Source organism: Coenobita brevimanus, chromosome 93 (genome assembly GCF_032717465.1).
Source record: "Coenobita brevimanus isolate Jiangsu-jjx chromosome 93, ASM3271746v2, whole genome shotgun sequence".
Taxonomy (NCBI): domain Eukaryota; kingdom Metazoa; phylum Arthropoda; class Malacostraca; order Decapoda; family Coenobitidae; genus Coenobita; species Coenobita brevimanus.
The window spans coordinates 26,728,023-26,746,137 of record NC_137046.1 but is presented as its reverse complement, the minus strand read 5'-3'; the positions used below and the strand labels follow the sequence as shown (position 1 = coordinate 26,746,137).

General features: G+C 42.6%; 2 protein-coding genes across 2 annotated transcripts in view; both read left to right on the top strand.

The window, feature by feature from the left end:
- LOC145412555 (transient receptor potential cation channel subfamily M member 1-like) overlaps positions 1 to 17,109 on the top strand; it is a 49,217-nt gene extending 32,108 nt beyond the window's left edge. The window contains exon 5 of the mRNA XM_080282461.1: positions 16,973 to 17,109. Coding sequence (XP_080138587.1) covers positions 16,973 to 16,987 — 15 coding nt within the window. The 3' untranslated portion in view covers positions 16,988 to 17,109. The remainder of the gene's footprint in view (positions 1 to 16,972) is intronic.
- Positions 1 to 18,115, top strand: part of Trpm (transient receptor potential cation channel, subfamily M) — a 933,145-nt gene that overhangs the window by 778,155 nt on the left and 136,875 nt on the right. The gene's annotated exons all lie outside the window — the stretch shown is intronic.

Sequence of the window (18,115 nt, the reverse complement as noted above, 5' to 3'; positions counted from 1 at the left end):
TACTGTGAGTGGTGCAATAGGCAGGATGCAAGTGGATAAGGCAGCAGGTGTGTCTGGGTTGACTGCTAATATGCTGAAGGCCTCAGGAGATATAGGAGTGAGGTTAGTCACTGACCTGATAAATACGATTATATACGAGTGTGTTGTCTCAGATGACTGGCTGAAGAGTGTAATTGTAAATGTGAACAAAGGGAAGAGCGATACCTTGGAAGGAGGATATTATAAAGGCCAGATATTGAGTGCAATGCAGGGAGTTCTAGAGATATGATTAGAGAAAGAGTGAATATTGATGAGATGCAGTTTGGGTTTCTGCCAGGCAAAGGGACCACTGTTGCCATATTTTATGTTTGACAGCTTCCAGAAAAATATGCAGGAAAGAAAAGGGAATTGTAATTTGTTTTTGTTGATTTGGAAATGGCCTTTGACAGAGTCCTTAGAGAGGTGGTGAAGTGGCAATGAGAAAGCTTGAGATTGAGGAGTGGCTGGTTAGGGTGGTTATGGTCATGTATGTGGTTGCTCACACCCAGGTAAGGGTGAATGGAGATTTGAGTGATGAGTTTTCTGTGAATGTTGGTGTGGGCCAGGGGTCAGTTTTGAGCACCTTATTGTTTATCATGATACTTGAAGCCCTCACATGACTTCAGAAATGGACTCCCATGGGTGATGTTGTATGCTGATGATTTGGTGTTGATTGCAGAGAATGAAAGGGAGGCGGAGGAAAGATTTAGGAAGTGGAGAGATGGTATGAGGCACAAAAGCACCAGAGTAAATGCAAATAAAACAAAAGTTATGATATCTAGGGCTGGTGGCAGCACTGTCAAAGAAGAGCGTGAGTGGCCATGTGCGGTTTCCCACAAGGGCGTGAAAAGTAATTCCATCTTGTGTAGTGTCTTTGATAAGTGGGTGCATAAGAGATGTAGTGGTATTAGAGGTCAGCTGCGAGATAATGCTGATTTCATGTGTGCAGTGTGTTGAGGAGAGCAGGTGGAGATTGTCAGGCGTGAAAGGATTGAACTTGCCAGTGAGTCTCTTAACCCCTTAAACGTGGCTGTGTACAGTCGTTCCCCCCCGAGTGGCGGGGTTGTAACGCGGTCTGAGTACCTGTAGGAAAATATTCGCCAAAAATCAGAGATTAATCCTAGAACATTATACTTGGTATGGCAGATAGTACTTACATTCAGCTTTCTCCAGAGACAGGTGTTGAGCCTTTGTGGACTACCCAAGGACTTGTGGAGACTTGCAAAGTTGGGTAACCAAATCTTCACTTTCACACCTCCAGCAACCCAGTTTCCCCTCTACCACAGCCTCATTCTGTCACAGTAAACTTTATACTACAACGTAAAGGTAGTTAGGAATCCGTATTTGTACAATAAGCACTGAAAATAAGGCTAAAATCAACAGAGCGTACGGCCGACATGCACTGTGGCGGCGGTCTTCCCGTCACTCAACAAACATTTCCATTTTCACTGCTAAAAACATGTATACTACATTATTTTCAATCATATTACTTCCCAAAAGATCACCACGGCGCGCTTTTTATTCTGCCTTACGTCCGCCACTTTATTCTCGTTCCTGTCGGCCGCTTGCACTGACTGGGAAGAGCTAGAACTCGCCATAATCTCACTTTGAAAGCCTGCAGTAAACTGACGCTAAACAGGGGCAAACCATGAGAAAAAAAGCTAGTGTTACAACTGGGGAAACAAGCGTTTCCTAGTAGCATAAACTGCTTGTGAGAGGAGAGCGCAGATTTACAGTTCTGAGTGCTCAGAGCGCTGCCATGTATCACAGCCAGGCTGGCCGGGCCGTGGTGGGGGGGGGACGGGGGGAAAACGCGATATTTGGCAACAATTGAGGTCAGTAGTACAAAGGTAAAGTATGCTAGTTGTAGCTAGAGGGTGGTGGTACTGATAGACAATACCAGCTGGAGCCTGCTTGCCCGCGGTTATTCAAAATTTACTCAAATCGCAAACGCGACGATCCACCGTTATGTCCTTTGGGCCGACCGTCGCAAATGCGACGATCCGCGTTTAAGGGGTTAAGTGTGTCGAAGAGTTATGTTATCTGGGAGACATGTTATGTGCTGGAGATGGGGCTGGAGCTAGCACTGTGGCTAGAGTGAGGAGTGATTGGAAGAAGTTGAGGGAGCTGTTGCCTCTCCTGATGTTGAGAGGGCTCTCCTCCGTGCTAAGGGATCTTTGTATGCAGCATGTGTTGGGAGTGTAATGCTGTATTGTAGTGAGACGTGGGCAGTAAAGGAAGAAGATTTTTGCTGGTTCACACATATAGAAATGACAATGCTAAGGTGGATGTGCAGTGCATCCTTGAGTGTGAGGCCTGGCGGGCTAGGTTTACGATGAAAGAGTGGAGGGGTAGGATGGGACTGGAGTGTATTGGTGTTGTGATCAGGAGAGGTAGACTGAGGTGGTTTGGGCATATGGAGAGGATGTGGGATGATACCTGGATGCAGAAAATTAGAAGTGTTAATATTAGGGGTAGGGTTGCAAGAGGTAGACCGAAAAAGACCTGGGACAAGGTCATTGAGTTTGACCTCGGGGATAAGGGACTGAATGAGGAAGCAGCCAGAGATCGAGCAGGATGGAGAATCACCATTAGGTGACCAGGGCTGACACATGCAAGCATGTTGGAGTCTTCTAAAACAAAAACGAAACTAAATGATTGGTAACCATACACTGTAACCAAATAAAGGGGTGATGTGGAGCTTCTATGGCACCCCCTGTTAACTGGATGGAGAGATGCTAATGTAGCATCCAACTAGGAACCAAACCTCCACACTCTTCCTCGTGCCTCACTGTGGTGAGGTGCTTTCTACTGCAAGAGAACATCATTTCATGGCACAGGATAGCCTGAAAGGGACAATTACATGCCTGCAGTTAATGGTTTTGTTCAGTCAAACAGACTAGGGTGACCTTACTACTGGTACGATTTTTGCGGAAAGGGAGCTGGGAAATGCATCTCACCCTGGAAGGTTGGGGCAGTGCAAGAATAGCCAGAAACTAGCAGATAAACATTGTTTCCAGGAAATCTAATCCTCAGCAAACTGCATTAGAGCCACTTAGACAAACCAGCATTCTTATGTTTAGAAATGGTGCTCATGATGCTCAAACTAATCCTGCCTCAGGAAATCCTCCATCTCTCACTTCCATTGGTCAGTTTGCTATACAGATGACTACACACCTGTTGCCATCATTGAGTACAGAGCCATCTTCCTAATTGTAGTAAAAGTGGTAGCTGTCATCAGGGTTATCTTGACTTTGTGGCATAAGTTTTCATTTTTTGTTTTGTTTTTTAAAGGCCCCAACATACATTCATGCATTGGCCTTGGTCACTTAATGGGGCTGTCCATGCTGCTTGATCTCTTGCAGCTTCCCTATTCAGTCCCGTATCCATGAGGTCACACTTAATGACCTAGTGCCAGGTCGTTTTCCATCTACCTCTCACAACCCTACCCCGGACATTAACACTTCTCACATTTTACACCCAATTATCATCCCCCATCCTCTCCGCATGCCAGAATCGCCTATATCAATCTCTCCTCAGCACAACACCAGTACACTCCAGTCCCATCCTACCTGTCAACTCTTCCATAGTAAACCTAGCTCCCCAGGCCAAGCACTCAAGGACGCACTGCGCATCCACCTAATCATTGTTATTTGTGTATGTTTGAGCCTGCGAATATCCTCTTCCTTTACTGCCCGGGTCTTACCACCACACAGCATTACAATCCAAACACATGTCACATACAAAGATCCCTTAGCATGGAGGGAGAGCCCTCTCAGTGTCAGGAGAGGCAACAGCTCCTTGAACTTCTTCCAACCACTCCTCACTCTAGCCACAGAGCTCACTCCCCACCTACAGCACATAACATGTCTCCCAAATAACAAAACTCTTCCACACACTCAAGAGACTCACCAGCAAGTTCAATCCTTTTACACATGACAATCTACACATGCTTTTCCCGACACACTGCACTTTAATTTTGTTTAATGGAGTTTTTACCATAGAATGTCAGCCACTTACCATTTGCTGTGATTCTGGATCTGCTGTGCAAACTCTTAAGTTCTTTTATCCGTTGAATCGACTTTTTAATAAGATTTTATTTAGTTACTTTTTCCTGATGAGCCAGGGAAAATGTGTTTGTTTGTTGCCTGAAATTTATGTACAGTACTGTAGTGGTAGCCCTGCACTTATTATTAAAAGTTGCATTAGTTTTTCCAGCTGTCATATCACAAGCCTTTTCCCTAGCACCTTCCATGGCCATTGGAAATGTAAAAGTTTCTCTAATAATAATCTATAACAGTTACCCAAATTTGCCATATTTTACTTTCATTTATTAGCATTTTGTATGCAATATAAGAACATGATAGTTTAAAATTTACAGGTTTTTAGTCATTGTAAGACAATATATGAAATGAATTGGACAATATTTCTTTCAGCGAGGAATTCTCAGTCAAATTCCAATTATGGTGCACAAGAGGTCATGTGCTTAGATCATTTGATCCACTGGATGTTAATCAAGTTACATGTTATATCAAAGACCTTAATAAAACATTTGCTCACTTGATCCATTTAATGTGTCACAGTTGCTAGATATGTACCAGCATGCAGCATACTTTATTTGTAAAACAGTAAATGAATGCTTCTTTGATAGTAACTTTGTGCAGTCCGAGAAACGAATCTCACACCATCCCCTTCTTAAGAAACCTGGTTTCAGTGCTGAGAGCATGTTAAACTATTGTCCTGTCTCTGATTTGTCATTGTGGTCTAAGATTACTGAGCTGGCTGTGTTCTATCAACTTCTACCACCACTTTAATTAAATGGAGTTGTTCCCTCAATTCAGTTTGCATATAGGAAATATCACTCGACTGAAACTGCATCGACAAAGATTTATAATGACTTAGTGGCAAGTACCTGTAATGGGATGCCATCACTCCTGTTTCTATTAGATCTGTGTACAACCTTTAACTCGGTAGATTATGAACTATTGCAGGATGATCTGCATTTTTGTGACGGCAATTCCCTTTTACTCCTATAGTCATACTCTCTCTGACAGATCTCAGAGTGCAATAATTGACCATGCTTGCTTGAACCCAGTTCCTTCTGTTTGGAGTCCCCCAAGGATCCATTTTAGGTCCAATTCTATTTATAATTTATATAAGCAGTTTATCATCTCTGCTTGATGCACATGATGTATTCTATCCTTTCTGTGCCAGGGACTGTCAGCTTTATCATAAGATGACCGACATTAACAGTTAATAACACTAAAAATAAACTGGAATTCCTGATGTCTGATATTAAGCTCTGGGTGGCAAAGAGGAGACTTAAACTGAATGACAGTAAAACAGATATTATTCAGGAAAACAGAAGGGATGATGATGCTGATAGTGTCCTGACCTTGAAGGCTGGAGAGTCACAACTTCGTCCAGTTTCGGTTCGAAACCAAATTACAGTATAAAGAACATATTAATCATGTCGTCATAAGCTGTAACCTGCACATCAGAAACCTATATTACATAAAACACTTTTCTAAACAGACAGTGCCTCTTAATGTTGGTACATACATTGGTTTTGTCTCATGTTGATTATTGCAGTTCATTATGGATTGGCCTTCAAAATATTCTGCGTATGAAGGTTCAGTTTGTGTTGAACAGGGCAGCAAGTCTTATCCTTTGGCCTTCTTCCAAGGATCCCAAATACCTTGTCGCAAACTGAGTTAGATTGGTTGCCAGTTAAAGCTAGAATAGAATTTAAATTGTCTTATTTTCAAGGTTCTTCAGCTTGGTGAACCAAAGTATCTTGCTAAATTGTTGAAACTTTCGCCAGCACACCTGGCTGTAGTGTTACGAAGCAAAGATAGCGGGGAACAGGCCATATACATGGCAAAGCTGTATAGTAATCTGGTCATTTGCTTCACATATGCACCAGCTCTTCAAAGAAAGAACTCACTAGCTCTTGACACACTTTCAAAACTTTTACAATCTAAGAAAAAAAATAAAGTAATCCCTCCAATATCCGACGTAATAGAGCCATAGGCAGGTCCGGATAGTGGTCCTGTCCAGATATTGGGCCCCAGCTTATGGACTTGTACTTATGGACCTTAACTCAGAGAAACACCTATACAACTCCCTCTGGACATGCATAGCACCTATATAAGACCCAAATCACGCCAATAAGGCACATGAAAGACTGAAATAAATGCAAAAGAAGCATAAAATGAGGTTTTTGAGGTCAGTTCATACAATATTCAACATTCTGGGTACTTACAAGTCCCTGGCTCCTGGACTGGTAGTTATGGACCCTAACCTAGCCCAGCTCAGAAAAACACCTTCCTACTGCACATGCAGAGCACCTAAGACACATATTCACACCAATAAGGGACATAAAAGAGTGAAATGAGGTGTTTGAGGTAAGTATAGTATGGAAAATACAGTAGAGTACAGTATGAAACATTCTGCCTTCTTACAGCAAGTCCATGGCCATCTCGATGAATAACTGCCTCCTCTCAGACTCTGACAGTAAGAAGGATTTCCTGAAGCACTTGCAGTACACTGTTCATGAAGTCTTGCACTGAACTTAGTCATTCGCACTCAGAAGTCCGTTCTCTTCACAGTGCGCACTCGTCTAACTTATGCTCCATTGTAACTTACTAAGTGTTGCACTCTGCACTTTAACTTTTTCCACTCTTATAACCATTTTCTAAAGCAAAAACACACAAGTCTATTTACGTTAAATTTAGTTCAAAAATTGTCTTTTCACTCACAACTGTAAATCTTTAACACAATGCACTGTTTTTTTCACTGCACAACACTGTAAATTCCCGTGTGGTCTAGTGGAGAAGTTCTTGGCGTCTATTCACTGTCAGAGTCCGAGAGTATCACTGGCAGGTGACCTAGGGGTGCGTCGCTGGGTTGTGATGATGGCGTACCCACTGCAGACGACTCTGAAGACAGACGCAAACTCACGTCGAACGGTGACTCCACCATGGCTGATGTGCTGGGGTGTGGCTCGGAGCATGAGGGCCTGTCTTGGGGAGGCAACAGAGTGGAGCCAGGGCTGGGCACAGCATGGGTCACGGGCCTGAAAAAACTGTCAATCATTGATTGACGCAAGGAACGACGATTCTGACGATTGATGATGCGCTGCCTGAAAGCGCGCACTTCCTCCACAAGTCCCAAGGGCCCCATCTCTCTGTCGCAGTCCGGGTGCTCCAGGTAGTCGAGAACGAACTCTAGGTGTTCCCGGAGTGCACTCAGCTTAGGGATGGCTGGAGTTGTGTCATGCTGAGAGGAGTCCGCATCATCGTCGCCGTCCTCGTCGCAATCATCAAGCTGAGTACTGACACCTGCAACTGAAGATGCGATCTCGATATCAGACAAGGTCTGATACCCAGGATCGCCCTCGTTGTCATCCAACCACTCACGCACATCGTCCACATCAACATCGTTGCCATGCGTATGTAGACGTGCATGGAAGTCATCCACGTCAAAACCTAGGAAATCGTACTCCACATCTGTTCCGAGAAGCAGACGAGACCAACCATTTTCTAGAGTCTTGACAGGGACTTACTTCCATGCACTGGCCCAGTTGTAGATTGCAGACTTGAAGATGTAGCAGCGAAGGTTTTCCAAAGTCCGCTGGCCTCGCGTGTCCCGTCCCTCCCTGCGCTCGTCCTCGTCCTTGAGAACAACCATCACCTCGTCCAGGAACTTCCGTCAGTATAGGCGCTTTGTTGCCATGATCACTCCTTGGTCCATTGGTTGGATGAGAGCAGTTGTATTAGGTGGCAGAAACATGCACCTAATCCGGCCATTCTCAGCCACCAAGTCCTTGTCGCATGGGTGGGCAGGTGCATTGTCGAGGGGGAGGAGGGCCTTTACCTGGTCGCGCGGGATTCCCAGTGTCTCCGTCTGGTAATGTATGACCTCCTTGACGAAGTGGCGGTGGAACCAGTCTTTGAAGATCTGGGCTGTAAACCATGCCTTCAAAGAATGGTAGCATACGACAAGAAGGACATCCATCACCCCATGAAGACACCGAGGCTGCTTTGCACTTCCAACAATAATGGCCTTAAGCCGGTGCATGCCGATAGCATTGGCACAACACAAAGCAGATAGCCGTTGCTTGGAGATCTTGCGGCCAGGTACACGCTTCTCCGTCTCCTCGGCTAGAGTGTTCGTTGGCAAAGAGCGATAGAATAAACCAGTTTCGTCAGCGTTGTAGACTTGACCGAGAGTGAGGCCCTCCCTGTCGATCAAGCCCTTCACCTTGTGCCGAAGCTCATCAACTCCATCCTCGTTAGCGTCCAAAGCTTCGCCATGAGCTTTACGGTTGGTAAGGCCATGCCGTAACTTGAACGCAAAGAGCCAACCCTCGGATGCCTTGAAGTCTAGGGCATCGTGAAGCCTTGTGAACTTCTCAACAGCAGCCTTCAGCTCCGTACCATGTACCATCACACCAGCAGCACGTTGCTGTCAATATCAAATCAACATGGAGCGGTCGACTTCAGCAAACTTGGGAGTAAACATCACCTTCCTTTCCACGTTGCGTTTGCTTCTGGACGAGAAGTCAGCCGTGTACTGCATGAGTTTGTCTCGGGATCTCTTAATATCAAACAAAGTAGATCAGGCCAGGTTGAACTCGCGGAGGATGCGGGAAGAAGACCACCCCTCATCTACTTTCTCCAATATCTCCCGCTTCTTCTCCAGAGTCAACACCACTCTCTTCCTCTTTTCAGGCGGCGGGGCCATCATCACACACATGAAGGAGAGGCACGAGAGCAGCAGGAGTGCCTGCAGCAGCTAAGGCACCACCAAAAAGCGAGCACGCGGGCAGCCATGACAACGAGCGTGCACTTGCGATGAGAGACAGACGGAAAGTGGGGAGGATGCAGGGGCGCTCTAGTGGACGTCGGAGGAATGAGGCGCCACAACAAAGCTGTCCCGCGCCCAAAGCGCCAAGTTCAAATTACGGGCGGGAAAGATTCTTTTTTTTTTTTTTTTTTTTTTGTTTTTTTTTTTTGTTTTTTTGCGTTTTTCGGACCATTTTGGGAATATTGGATCCCGGGACGATTATGTCCGGTTAGTGGGGATGTTCGGATATTGGGCGTTCAGATATTAGAAGGATTACTGTATAATATTCATATACAAGCTTGGCTAGCAGAAGTGGCAGTAACTTAAACCCTACAGTCATCCATTACAACATTTCTCCCCAGATCATTGTTCCTTGAAAAGAAAATTGCTTTGAGACGCCCCTTAAATGTTTCAAAAGAAGTCAATTGCTTCATGGGTATCTAATGCCAAACACCTTATTCCCTTAAGGGGTGGCCACAAACAAATTGCCTCCATGTCGCCCTGTCCCACGCCATTTCATTGTCCTCCTCGCAGCTCACACCCCCCTCTCTCATATACCTCTCCACTCCATCCCTCCATCTCATCCTTGGCCTCCCCCTCCCTTTCGCCCCCTCCACCTCACTCACATACACTCTCCTCATCAGTCTCTCACTCTCCATCCTCTCCATATGGCCAAACCGCCTCAATGTGTTTCTCCTAACACTTCCTATCACATCCACATTCACACCACAATGCTCCTTCACTTCCTCATTTGTCAGTCTGTCTCTCCATGTAATTCCACATGCTCCTCTCAAATACTGTAACTCATTTCCACTGCTTTCACTCTTGACATCTGCCCCTCCAAGAAGGTCCAAGCTTCACTCCCATACGTTAGAGGTGGTATCACAATATTGTCATGTAGTAGCTTTTTCAATTCCATGCTCACTTCCCTGTTTCTTATCACAGCTTTCAAGGAACCAGCAACCTTTCTTCCCTGTTGCACCCTTGCAAGCACTTCACCCTCTAAACTTCCATCCTTACTCATCATACTACCCATGTACTTAAATGCACTCACATTCTCCATTTTCTCCTCATCCAGCCTCACTGTACGTTCACTGACATCACTTCTCTTGAAGACCATAACTTTACTCTTCCCTACATTCATCTTTAGATTCTGTTTCTTACACACTCTCCCAAACTCATCCACCATGCCTTGCAGCTCCCCTTCTCTTGAAGACCATAACTTTACTCTTCCCTACATTCATCTTTAGATTCTGTTTCTTATACACTCTCCCGGACTCATCCACCATGCCTTGCAGCTCCCCTTCGTCTTCACTTAACAACACAGTATCGTCAGCAAACAACAGTACAGGGAGTTTCCAAACACAGCCCTCTTTCACTAGAGCCACTCCAACATCCACTGCCCTACTTTGTATCTCTTTTATAACCCCATCAATATACAGATTGAACAACCATGGAGACATGACATATCCTTGTTTCAATCCAACATTCAAATAGAAAAATTCACTCAGTTCACTATCCACACGCACTGCAGCCTTAGCACCCACATACATACTCTTCACGGCCTTCAACTACATCCCATCTACTCCATATATTCTTAACCCTTTGTTATTCAGGTGGGGTGTTTTGGCACCCCAAATTTTTTTAGAAGCTCATATATCCTAGCCAGTAATCCAAATATTTGTCTCCGTTCCAGTTCTCTCTTGATTCAGTGAAGGGAGAGAGCATGTTGATTGGTTTAGTCCTGTCTCTGCTGTAGTGAGAGAGAGAGGCACTTTTTCACCCCCCTGGGGTGTCCAGTCACCCAAACAAACTAACCATTTAGATCATATTGTGATATAGTTTGATTTTTTATCATATTTTTGCATATTGTTTATACTGATTTAAAAAATCACAACATTTATTTTCCTCTGCGTGTTTACCTGACCAATGAGATATGAGTTCATTTGTTATTTTTTTTTAATTGATATTATAATTTATTGTATTTTATAATTATAAATTTGTGGTAGGTGGGAGTGCTCACCGTCCACTCACTGAATGTAGTGGTGCTCTCGGGTGTCTGCCCTTTCCTCTCCATCCTTCTTTCCTTCCATTCTCTTGTTTTTCTTTCCTTAATTCTTTCCTTGTCCTTCTGCCTTCGGGTGGCTTTACACTCCCTCTTCTGTCTTTCTTTCCTTCATTCTTTCCACTTCCTTCAGCCTGTGGGTGACTCTACACTGAGTGACAAGCCAAATTGTTTCCTGTGCACCAGGAAACCATTTACTATGCTGGGTGGTAACCATATATCTAAATTTTGGCACCTGGTGGTTTAGTGGGTAATTATTGGGCTCCAGTCGGATTGAGCTGGTGAAGGTTTATATCCAAGGGGTGGTTGGGGTTGATTGCTCATGTAATGCCACTCAGGGATGAGTGAGGCTGATCACTCTCATCTTAAATGTCAGGACCAACTGCCTAGCCCCAGGCTCCTACGCTTCTCATGGGGCAATGTAGGATTGGATGATGTATGGATGGATTATTAAAGATTAATAAACACCACCTACAAGGTATTCTATCTTTTCATTAGTGGTTGAAGAGATATGCTGAAGCAGCAGTATGAATATACTGTATTTTACATGTTAGTAACACTACATGTATTTTTGTATTGGGGTGTTGTAACACCCCACTGGACTAACCATGTTTTAATACCCCCCAGGACTAATGAAGGGTTAATATTTTCTACGATCCTTGTCTATCCACCATGTCATGTGCTTTCTCCAAATCCATGAAGGCTGCATTTACTTCTTTCCCTTCTCTAGAAACTTTTCCACTAAAGATCTAAGAATGGATATCTGATCTACACAACCTCCTCCCTTCCTAAGCCTCCCTATTCTTCTCCAACTAATTCCTCTATTTCCCTATCTCTGTCTGTAAGTATCCAACCATAAACTTTTCCTATTACACTAAAAAGACAAATGTCTCTATGATTACCACACACTTCTTTTTCCCCTTTTCCTTTGCACAGGGGAATAATTATCTCTGACTTCCAATCCTCCTGGACACTACCTTCTTCCCAGGCCAATCTGCACATCCACATCCATTCTACCACTATCTCTCCCCATGCTTCAGCATTTCACCACACAAGTCATCAATTCCTGGGGCTTTCCCCATTTTAACTTACTTCATTGCTTCCACAACTTGCATCCTATTGATTTCTTACTCTTTTCTTACATCCCTCCATCTCTCAGCCATTCCCCAGCCACTTATATTCACATTATTATCATTCTTATGTTCAATAGTTCGGTAAAGTGTTCTCTCCATCTGCACACTTTTTCTCCCATCTCCACTAGTAGTCTACCATTTTTATCTTTCACTCCCCGGCTAACTTCTTTGGCACCCTGTCTAACTTTCTTTACCTCTTTCCAGAACATTTTCTTACATCCCCTCCACTTTACACTCAAGTTCTTCCAGATTCCTCATCCACTCTCTTCTTACTCTCTCTTACTAATCTTTTCACCTCTCTTCCTCTCTACTTATCTCTTTCTCTTCCATCTCTCAACTTCTTCCATGCCCCTGTTTCTCACCCACTCACTATATGCTTTCTTCCTTTGTGCCACAGCCTTTCTCACCTTTTCATTCCACCATGCTGTTCCCTGCAACCCCTTTTGTCTTCTCTTCACCCCACACACCGCATCACATGCTGCACAGATTTCTTCTGTGAATATCTTGCACCCTTTTTTTCTTAGAACTTGATATTATACAGGAAGGTACCCTAGGGTAACCCAAGAACTTGTGCAAAATATAAATGACTTTGACCTATTTGAAGGTCATATACTCATTTTTGGTGCAAAATTTGCATACTTGCAGTTGAAATATCTCTCATCTTAAATGTCAGGGCCAACTTGCCTAGCCCCGGACTCCTACTTTCCCCATTGGGCAACACAGGATTGGATTGATGAGTGAATGAGATGAAATATCTCAGAAACTAATGGAGATACAGCTACAGTACTTGGTTGAAAATTCTTTTATAAAAATGTTTGCCGAGAATTTTGACTGAATACTTTGCCATTTAGCCTAGTGGAAAGTACCAAATTCAAATCTGGTAGGTGTTTTCTTTGTAACACATTTTAGAGAAAACCACAAATGCTGTAAAGCTGTAACTTTACAGAAATGTTGTAGTCCCTCTCATTATCTGAAAGGAATATAGTTAAGCATACAGTTAGGCAGTTATTGAGACAAATGTAAAATGTACCCATGCATACAAAAACAATCAATACCATAAAGAATTATGGTGAAGTTTCCTTATTGTGGCTACACAGTAAGTAAATAAGTAAATAGTTATTATTATTATTATTCATTTTCACTCATTCATCATCTAATCCAATGTTACTCCATGAGAAACGTAGGAGCCTGAGGCCAAGCAAGTTGGTCCTGACATTTCAGATGAAAGTGACCAGCCTCACTCATCCCTGAGTGGCATTACATGAGCAATGAACCCCAGCCTCCCCATGGATATAACCCTGCACCAGCTTAATTCGATTGGAGCAGCTTAATTCCTCACTAGACCACCAGGTGCCATAATTTGGTTAAAAGGTTACCATCCAGCATAATAAATGGTTTCCTGGTGTACAGGAAACCATTTGGTATGTCACTCATGGAAGAGGAAGGAATGGAGGAAAGAAAGACAGAGGAGGAAGGAAGGAAGAGAGGAAAGGGCAGGCACCCGAGAGCAGCACAACATCGTGTGAGTGGATGGTCAGTACCCCCACCTACCACTAATTATTATTATTATTATTATTATTATTATATTATTATTATTGTTGTTGTTGTTGTTATTATTATTATTATTATTATTATCCTTTCCTTCCATCCTCTTCTGTCTTTCTTTCCTTCATTCTTTCCTCTTCCTTCTGCCCTGGGTGACTTTACACTCCTTCTTCTGTGTTTCTTTCATTCTTTCCTCTTCCTTCTGCCTTTGGGTGGCTACACTGAGTGACAAGCCAAATGGTTTCCTGTACACCAGGAAACCATTTACTACACTGGGTGGTAACCATATGACCAAATTTTGGCACCTGGTGGTTTAATGGGTAATTACGGCGCTCCAATCAGATTGACCCAGTGAAGGTTTATATCCAAGGGATGGTTGGGGTTTATTGCTCATGTAATGCCACCCAGGGATGAGTGAGGCTGGTCACTCTCATCTTAAATGTCAGGACCAACTTGCCTAGCCCCGGTCTCCTACGCTTCTGATGGGGAAACGTAGGATTGGATGATGGATGGATTATTATTATGATTATTATTATTATTATTCATGATTCTCAGTTACAGTTCACTGGAGCACAATAAAAACAGTGAAATAGAAAAAAAAGCATTAGGTAAAACAGCAGGTGGCAAAAGGAAAGAATTATTTTGGCACTTTATGGATGAATGAATGCAGCCACTAGTGAATATGAATAGCAGATGGCAGTAGGAAAGACTATTTTGGCATGAATGAATGCTGACACTAATGAATGTAAAACAGCAGATGGCAGTAGGAAAGAATACTTTGGCACTTTATGGATGAATGAATGCTGAAGACACTACTGAATATAAAACCACAGATGGCAGTAAGGATGAATATTTTGGCACTTTATGGATGAATGAGTGCAGACACTAATGAATATAAAATGGCAGAGGGCAGGAGGAAAGAATTATTTTGGCACTTCATGTATGAATAAATGCAGACACGAGTGAATATTGAAGCTATCACTATCCACTGATATTGCCTGGAGACACCAATGAATACTGAAGCCAACAGTCTCACTTACATCCTTATGGCCACCTTCATCCATGGATGTTGCAGTCCCTTTGCTGTACTGTCCAATATATTTATCTAATAAACGATGGGTTTAAAATAAAACACTGTTTGCCGACAGACAAAGGGTATAGTGCATAATTAGTTAATAACTCCATACTTGGTCCTGGTACTTAATTCCAGGATAATAATTGACCAGACAGAACCAATTTCATTATAAAATAAGTCCAGTTAAGAACTAAGAATTACCATAATATGATACAAGATGGGGTAGTCCACTACTTGTAATCAGCACAAGCTGAAGGTCACCATTCAGTGATGCTCTTTTATTTCAGTGTAAACAACTCATTGCATGAACTCAGTTTAGAGAGACCAGTAAGCATGAAGGAGGGATGGGTAGGCCTGAGGGCTGGAAGGGCAGTAAGAAGCATGACACTCATCATTCACCAACAAATAGAAGGCTTTTTATTAAAACCCTCATGTGGGTTTAATGCTTGATTAGCTGAGGATACCCAATTGCAATAAGAGGTTCATGCAGCTGGTGTGAGCTGGAGAAGAATGGTCTGTCAAGATCCTGGGTACCAGTTTTCCCCTAGCTGGCAGGAGGAAAGGGACTGGTACACTACAAGCTGCAAATAGTTGCGTGTTCATCAGATTCATGCAAAAGAGACAAAGCTTCATTAGCCAGGCAGTAAACAGAAGGCTGTTACTGCATTCAAGTAGAAATCATCATTTTAATGAAACATGAGTAGACCACAGCTCACATGTGTAAGCTGCTGTCATATAAATTCACTGATATAGTGGAAGGTTTAAATGAACTTCATGATGCAGGAGCTTGATTAAAGCCTATTGGAGTATCATGAGCAGTGAGCAGTAAGCAAGAACTCTGAACCAGGTGCAGGCCCATCCCTTTATAAGTATTCATTTTGATACCATTCTTTGTGATTAAGCCTTTGGTAAAATACAATGAAGAATAATTGCCTTTAACATTCCACTGCAACCCCCAATTGACAGTTGCAGTTGTTTGTAAAATATTGTGATATTGTAGAACTCATCCCATACAGTACTTATAACAAGAATTGCATGTATTGAGAAGGAAGCACTGTATGATATTTGTATGATCTTGTTGCCAAGTCTCAAAGGTCTGTAGCAGGTAGGTCTTTTGTGGAGAAATAATTATCTAGGAAAATAATTGAGGATGATGATTTTCTAGCATCGAGGGTCTTGAGTGTCAAGGGGATTGGTGGATTCTGCAGTGAAGCACAGCAAATGGGATAAATGGACCATGATACAAGGGCTTGAGAGTCTGGCCAGACCCTAAGCAGTCCAGGAGTAATTAAGGATGATAATCATCTGCTACAAATAGGCAAGAATAACTTCAGTGTTCATGTCTCTTGTTTCTGGCAGAAACTCAGACTTGCCTCAGAGTGCATTGATAAGGTTATAAAGAACTGAAGCAAACTGCATTAGGGTTTGGAATTGTGTCCTTCTGCTTACAACCTAGGCCATCGTCCGGAATGTCAGTAACACCGAGAAAAATCCCTGCAGAAATGTGTGAGGAGAAATGAGAGGGACTGTAGAATGCATGGGAACCTGAATGAGGCCACAGAGAGTTGCTAAGGGTCCGCAAAATCGCTGGAAGAATTATTTCATTTTCGGTTTACCCTATTGTGCCTTTTTTTGTTTATCCTTTTCTTGTGCACCATGTATTCATAATATTGCTGTTGATTTTTCTGATAACAGATTTTTTTTTTTTTTTTTTTTTTTTTTTTTTTTTTTTACCATGGCAACATACATTTGTATCAGCTGCAAAATGTCTGTACAGTAAGCCCTTGTTGTATCAGAGTAATTGGGGGGAAAGCTAATGATGTTGCTAATAATTCAATTTAGCCATCCCCATTAGGGGGAATATAACAACCTGAGGTTTAATATATACAGTACACTATAACGGACTAATTGGGGAAAAGCCAGGTTCAATAAAGCCAAAAGTCTGTTAAATCGAGAGTTGGAAGGAATGTGTGATGTACCCACACATACCTAACCTAACAAAAGTCTGGTGGACTCTGAGCCCAACTTGTCACCTGTTCCTGCTTGCAGATCCCAACCTAGCCCAAGAAATTTTATCCAACAAAGCAAACCCTCATTTCTATCAACTAGGTTTTATCTTCTCTTCCAGTCCAGGTGCATTCTAAGATGAGGAATAAATTCATCTTAAAACACATTTCCACTGACAGAGAAAATAAAATGTGACTGATAGAAGTGAAGGTTTGCTTTGTTTGATAAAATTACCATGCTTGCTGTTCATATGTATTTACTGTATTATCTGCAAAACAGCTGAGTGGCAAGTGAGGGGTGGGGTGATGGTGGTCAGGTGAGGAATAAATCTGCAGGCTGCAGCCGTATACACAACCATGAGCAAGGGAGCCATGATAATTCTACTGTACTGTACAATGCTTCTTACCAAATCATCAGTTCACTAGTAAATGCTCAAGATTCATTTCCTTAGTTTATTTTTCCATGTTTTATGAATAAAATAATGATTATTGTTTAACAAAATGAACTTACAGTGTGCATTTTGCACTACCTCAAAACACTGCAATCATATGTTTTATGTCGATGGAGTGTGTTTGTGAGGAGTTATGTTTCAAATGGAATTGTTTGTGTGGCCCTGGATATGATTGGTATTGTATATACTGCCATGGTATAGTCTACATATATGAGTATATATCAGATGTCCGTGAAAAATAAGTAACTGGGATGGTAAATTCCCTAAGCTTTCTGGTTAACTGGGATTGTACTGTACTGCATTTCTGTACTGTATCAATACTGTATTGTATTTTATGCCTAATTTTCATCTTTTATTCTTGGGAAAGTTTTTGGAATACAGGGTTTAACATTATCTGGTTCAACACCAAATGTTTAGTCAGTGGGGGAGGGGACTTCTCTTCAATATCGGGTGTTCTGCAATATCTGGTGTAGGGATTGGCTGAATTATGCCACATAATTGAGAGTTCACTGTATAGGAAAGAAAAGGGAGTTATACACTGTACAATACATTGTTTTTGTTGATTTGGTGAAGGCCTTTGATGGTCCCTAGGGGGGTGATGAAGAAGGAAATGAGAAAGCCTGGGATCGAGGAATGGCTGGTTCGAGTGGCTATGGCTGTGTATGTTGATGCTTGAACCTAGATTAGAGTGAATGGTTATTTGGGTGACCAGTTTCTTCATGAATGTTAGCATGCATCAGGGTCAGTTTTGAGCTCCTTATTGTTTGTTATGATGCTTGAAGCTCTCCCATTTGAGTTCAGAAATGGATTCCCATGGAAGATGTTGTATGCTGATGACGTTATGTTGCTTGCATTGATAATGAAAATTGTTATAATCAAGTGCACAATAACCAAGGGATCTCTTTATATCCGAAGCAGGAGTCAGTTGCAGGGCCAGTGGAGATGTACATAGGGCATAACCATACCAAAGG